The 6,334-nt window shown below is 37.7% G+C and overlaps 1 protein-coding gene across 1 annotated transcript; it reads right to left on the reverse strand.

Moving 5' to 3' along the window:
• Positions 1 to 3,300: 3,300 nt before the first annotated feature.
• On the reverse strand, positions 3,301 to 6,047 carry LOC107952845 (UDP-arabinopyranose mutase 1). Its single transcript, XM_016888040.2, has 4 exons — positions 5,468 to 6,047; positions 4,257 to 4,507; positions 3,998 to 4,166; positions 3,301 to 3,900 (listed from the first exon to the last, which is right to left on the reverse strand). Exons 1-4 carry the CDS (start codon positions 5,807 to 5,809, stop codon positions 3,571 to 3,573), a joined length of 1,092 nt encoding a protein of 363 aa, XP_016743529.1. The 5' UTR covers positions 5,810 to 6,047; the 3' UTR covers positions 3,301 to 3,570.
• Positions 6,048 to 6,334: the final 287 nt, after the last annotated feature.

Genomic DNA, 6,334 nt, shown 5'->3' on the forward strand with positions numbered 1-6,334 from the left:
TAGCACAGGAGCATGTGGCTTGGCCGTGTAGTTCAATTTGTTTTGCTGATGTGATAAACAGAGAGTTACATGGCCTGAGGACACGGGCATGTTGGAGACACACGGGCGTGTCCCTGTGTCTACACGGACGTGTGACCCTGTTTCAGGAAATTTTTTCTAAGTTTCCTCAAAATTTTTTAAAGTTCTTGATTTAATCCCAGATCGCCTTTAATGCATGTTTAGAGCCTCGGTAGCTCGTGTAAGGGACATTACGCATGTGATTGAATGTTTTAATTTAAATGAAATTTTATGGCCCGATTTTGCATGTTTGTGAATGTTTAAGTCTGATAACGCTTCAAACCCTGTCCTAATGTCGGATACGGGTAAGGGGTGTTACTGTCCAGGGTGCCATACGAGTTGGCACCAAACATGAACCTATATCGCATCCCAAAAGGTCACATGAATACGCACCAATATGGATATTTGGGAGAGGGATAGTTAAAAAACGTTATGCGGGTACCATAGAAACTCAGGGCATACGAAGGTAACATGTTCTGCGCTGAGGGGGTTGGGGCCTCAACGTCGCTAACATTCTTTTTTTTCGAGGATATAAAATTGATTACAATGCTTCCATTATTTTGGTGTCGCAAATTTGTTCTTTCTTTTTAACTTACGTATAACTTACGTTAAAATGTAACAAAGACAAATATGAGTTACAACCAAAATTTATCATTTCTTTATTGATGTTATCTAGATTTATATTGAAATAGATAAATAAAAAATACATCATCGGCTTCGTCAAGTTGAATGTGTATTGCAGGGCGGTGGCATACAGGTGTGAGCAGGATTTCTGTGTAGAACTAGTACTACCAGCTCATCCATTTGATCGTCACCGTCATCTTCATCTTCTTCGTCTTCACCTCCACTCTTGTGCTCATTTTCGTCTCCACCATTGTATTTGTCTTCATCTCCATCTCCATCTTCTTCCTTAGTGCTCAAGTGCAGTGCTGTCCTAGCCTCCATTATGTATCCTCCACTCCATGATAATATGGTTGCATCGATGACTGACCTCGATAAACTAATGATGCGGTAGGTGTTTGTGACACTATCAATGTATAAGTGTATGGTGTCACAAAACTTGGATACATCGATATTGACCTGGGCATCAACACTGGCATCGATGACTAGACTAGTGCTGACATTGGTGACGGTACATGTATCGGCATCTAGCTCAACATTTGTGTCGGCATCAATGTCAGCATGAGAGTGTAGAATGTGAGGGACATTGGTGCCTCAAAATATGTACCTGCGGGAGGGGTAGAAAAAGGGATATGTTGTGGTGTGTAGTGTGGTAATTGTAGAAAAAACACAAGGTTAGTAAAATGAACATGAATAAGTGGAGTGAATTGATCGGGATATGGCGTAGACATAGGCGACGCTTGTTCAGTCGGAATCGATGACAAACCTATCGTGCGATTACGTCCAGACCTAAGCTACTATGGCAGTCTTCGTTGCCTCTTTTGATGAAGTTACCTACTCTTCGCTACCACCGATAATAGATACATCTTGTTGGCGACTCTAAACCACATCATGTACTCCAAAAAATTGTCGTATCCAATGAGAAAAATTGTTCGCAAATGGGTAAGAATTTCACCCTACGATCTCAAACATCAATGTACTTCTTGTGAATGTCTCACTAATTCTCGTCATTCTTCCCCCGCAAGTCCAATTGTGTAGTGCTTCCGTGTCCTACATACTCTGATTGGCCAAATATTTCAATAGGACGCATTCTATGATATGGGGTTTGATGAATGACATCCATTCAAACTGCAATGCACAATTGTAAATTCCATTATGCACGAAATTTTATTTTACAAATCATTGCATAATCATTGTAGGTTAGAAAGAATAACTAACTAACCTCGGCTTCCGAGCATTGATTTGAGAACAACTTGATATCTTTGAGCTGTTCGGGTAGTCCCAGGTAACTCGGCCCATGATTCCACTTGTACAAGCAATATGTTAGTTCGAACATATAATACCTTATCACCAATGGGAACATAAGTGGGTTGTTCACTTAGGGACGTAAAAATGGTAGTCGTCACCAAACCAACCATTGTAGCATGAGTAGGCATGAGTAGGCAACCACTAATTGACATCTTATTTGATTCTGTCGCCCAACACAACTCTCGATACAACATGGCCAACATAGTTAATCCCCAACTCAGTCGCTTGTATTCTCTAAAGTTGGCTAGGTGTAGTAGCCACCTTATGTGTACCAATTTTGAGATTTATCGGACTTTAAAATACTCCCGATTAACCTTAGGATGAATGCTCGGGTGTATTGTTCTTTGACAACGTCGGTCACGTTTGGAGGAAGCTCTTTGAAATTGGTTTCCAATCACTTCATCTCTATCCGACCACCTTGAAACTTGTTCAGGACCTCCCCTAAAAATACCTCGCAAAGGTCCTCTTTACCGAAACAACCGTTGACTTCATGACGGTTGGCCCATCACTGGGTAAATCGAGTTATAAAGCTACGTCCTCGAGTGTGATTGTACACTCATCGCATGAAAGATAAAAAGTGTGTGTTTAGAGCCTTCATCTTTCCACCAACACGCTAATGAGTGTAGGATCGAGTTTGCAGCCCCCGAGCATACGAGACGTATGCAAGAATCTCGCGTCTTGCAAGTAACCACAAATTTCAATGTTTGGGCCCTTTGACAAGTTGTCCCCTCGAAAACACGATCAACTGTCTATTTATATAGAAAAAAATTAATTTAAAATATTTTAAAAAATAAAAAAACTTTAAATTTAACTTAATTAAAAATATCTTACCATTATCGCTTGAGCGGTGAAAATGTGCTTGTCAAAATGAATCAAAGAGGTGGTCATTCGTAAAAATTTAATCGAAACAAATAAAATACGAAATCATTAAAAATAATAATATTTTTAAACAAGCATATAAAAAAGTTTAGAACAAAACTTGAGAAAGTTGAGAGATTAAAAATAGATGGATTTGAGTGAAAAATAAATAAAATTGCATGGTATTTATAGAAAAAAAAGAGATTGAACATTGGGGCTGTTTAAATTTTTTTACCGTTACCCGCCAACATTCAAAAAGTCATTGAAATTAACCATTGGAGGAAAGTGCGCCTAGTTAGACACATTTTTCCTTTCCCTACAAAAATGATTTATTGCTCTAAATTAAAAAAAAACTGACATATTTAATTAATTTACCCTCCAAAATATATCATCCATTGATGTTAAGGTTTAGTAATGAAGGGATTTGACCCACACTCCCGTATTCAAAGGAATGACTTTTACTATGAAATGGATTGTAATTTCATAACGTATAGTTAATAAAATTACATTACATAACATCCCGCCGAAACATAGCGATGAAGAAGATAAATAAAGATACAATGAAAAAAAAAACAATCATTATTTGTGACCAAAAAAAACTATCATTATTTCTTTAACTGTAGCTAATGGGGTATTTCAACTTTGCTTTGCCAATGATCAGTGTTCAAGTTAAAAAGCACATTCCAAGATTTCATTCTATGGCGTCTGCATCTTTTTGAAAATTTTCTAAGCTGCTTTGCCATTTGGTACAGGTCCAATCGGGTTGAGCTCATCCCAGGCTTCAATCCATGTGACCATGGCATCAGCCAGCTTGTCAAAGTAGGGATCAACTTTGCTAAGCTTTTCCTTCACCTGTTTTGCCAGTTCAATATAGCACTTTGGAACAGTGGTGCAATCTTTTGGAAGGACAGCTTGTTGGAAGAATGGGATGATCTCTTCCTGCCAATAAATACCCTTGTACTCTTTCCTTAGGTTTACAAATGGGTTGCTTGCTTTGCTGTGAAAGATGTAAGGTAGACCTGTTTTGACTCCCAATCCCAAATGGTCACATATCACCTAAACAATCATCGAACCAGTGAGGCCATTGAGATTTCTTTCGGATTCTGAAATACATTGTAAGGAGAAGAAAGTAAATTGTGATACAAAAACGTACCTTGGTGCACCAGCCAGCCCACATGTCGTCGTAACGTCCAATTGGCTGCCCATCGCCCATGAGTCCAAAGTACATGGCAGGGCCAATCAGCTCACGGTTGAAAGCCAAATTCATACCACACATGGGGAACAAGGTGCCCTTTGGAATTGTAAGAACCGCATCCACATACCTGATTTATAATGAGCATTATCAATCAATTAATCACTAATGACTAGAAGATAATCTTCGGAACATTTTGACAAAAACAGATCATACATACCTAGTGTTCTTCTCAAGAGGCTTCACCAGTTGGGTTGGAGCATCATAATCCGGGATGTTTAGCCAAAGTCCATGAGAAGCAGCAGTTGGAACGCCCTCGCGAAGACTAAATGGGTATCCACGGACAAAATCTGCACCCTCTCGGAAAGGGTCATACAAGGTGTTGAAGAAGAAGGGAGTGGATGGTGATAGCAGATTCTTGATGTGCTGCTCAAGTGCATTGATCGCTTTGCCAGATGGGTCCTTAGCAACCTGATCATAAACAAAAAAGGATCCATGGTTTGGTCAGGGTTGTCAATATTCTTATATTCTGAAAGAGACAAACGAGCCCCCAATCATACATTGAACCCATATTGTTAAAACTAATAGATGAAGTACAAAAGCGATTCCTCACATAATCATCACTCAGAATATAAATCAACTATACAGATCTGAACCTGTAGATTTAGCAGGAATATACAATAACACAAACAGATACAATCATCCAAGATTTTTGAATCTCATATCTGTAGATTCCAGTCCAACCAATTACTTATCAATTGAAAGGTATATCTCCATGATTAGGCAGGTACAAAGCTGCTAGAGGTGCATAGCATGTGAAAGTAATTTGAATTCTATAACCAACTGCAAAAAATAAATAAATAAAGTAAAAAGAAGCTAATAAAAGAAAAACTGACTCTCCACACTGCAATATAAACAACATAATAATAGGAAAACAAATGCATAAATCATCTCAGACTCTGAAGATCTGGCAAGCATATCAGACAATGCAGAACTCAAATCCAGATTCGGGAAGGAATTGTAATATATAAATTGATTGCGCTATAAATTACTGTAGTATTTGAAATTGAATTTCAACTATGTAGATTGCATGATCTGAAAGGCTTTCAAAGTAAATCTGAAGCAAGCAGAATTCGATTTCTCATTTGCTACGAATATGTCAACATAAATTGAGGGGGAAAGAGGAGATTAAACCAAACTACCAAAGTGTCCAAGTCTCCCATCAAAACAATCAAAGGATTCAACTTTTGACCATAATAACAAAAACCAAGGTACTAAAACATCACAGGAATTCAATTTAAATCAAGAAAAAAAATAAAAGCACGCAAATTTCCAAACAATACAATGTAAAGATCCAAAATTTGACTAAAATAAGGAAACCCCAGATTCTGAAACACCACAATAAAATTGAAAAAACAAAAAGAAACTTACAAAGCAGTCGTCGTCAATGGTGAAGATATACTTCTTCTTGGATACCATGTAACCAAAGCAACGACAAGCAGAGTCCTTGAAGGAAATGCAAGAAGCCTTAGGACCGAGGATCCTGTTAATATCGTTCCTGTTGTAAAGCTCATAGTCAAAGCCCTCAGGGACCTTGATGGTCTTTGAAGGATCACCATCTTGAACAATGATGAGATGGTAAGGCTGAAAGAATGGCCTCCACATCTCAAGAAAGTCCAAGTTCCTTATGGTTGGTATAACAATGTCGAGCTCATCTTTCAGCAGAGCCACTGCTGGTGCTGCTGCTTGTGTTGCTGTTGCAGGCTCTGCCATTTTCACCGCAAAAAGGAGAAACGATAAAAGGAAAAGTGAAAAAAGCAGAGGTTTTTTCTTTCGCAGTTATTTTGAGGATTGATTGAGAGGAAGAGAGCTTGTTTGCGAATATATGGAGAGGGAGACTGAAGAGTCACGTGAGAAACGAGTGAGGCGGCACGATTGGAGGGAGATACAAAGGAGAGAGACGAGGGATCGTGTTTTGATTTTATTTTTTTTATATAGACAGTATTGGGTTAGAATGGGTTATACGATTTGTGCATAAATTATCGCTCGGAATTGATGGACGGTAAAAGAATTTTAAATAAATAAATATGACACATGTCACAACTTAATTGGGTATCTGTTTTTAAATAATGAAAGTTTATAGTTTGAAAAAAATATATTTAAATAGTTAAACAAATAATTTCTTTTAAGAGTTTATCATTCAATTAAACCTTAATTTATTAGTATCATTTTCATATTATTTTTTTTACATAATATTGTATTATGTTTTATTTTTAATATTTTTTGGGTTATAATGAT

The sequence above is a fragment of the Gossypium hirsutum genome, chromosome A07 (genome assembly GCF_007990345.1).
Source record: "Gossypium hirsutum isolate 1008001.06 chromosome A07, Gossypium_hirsutum_v2.1, whole genome shotgun sequence".
Classification (NCBI taxonomy): domain Eukaryota; kingdom Viridiplantae; phylum Streptophyta; class Magnoliopsida; order Malvales; family Malvaceae; genus Gossypium; species Gossypium hirsutum.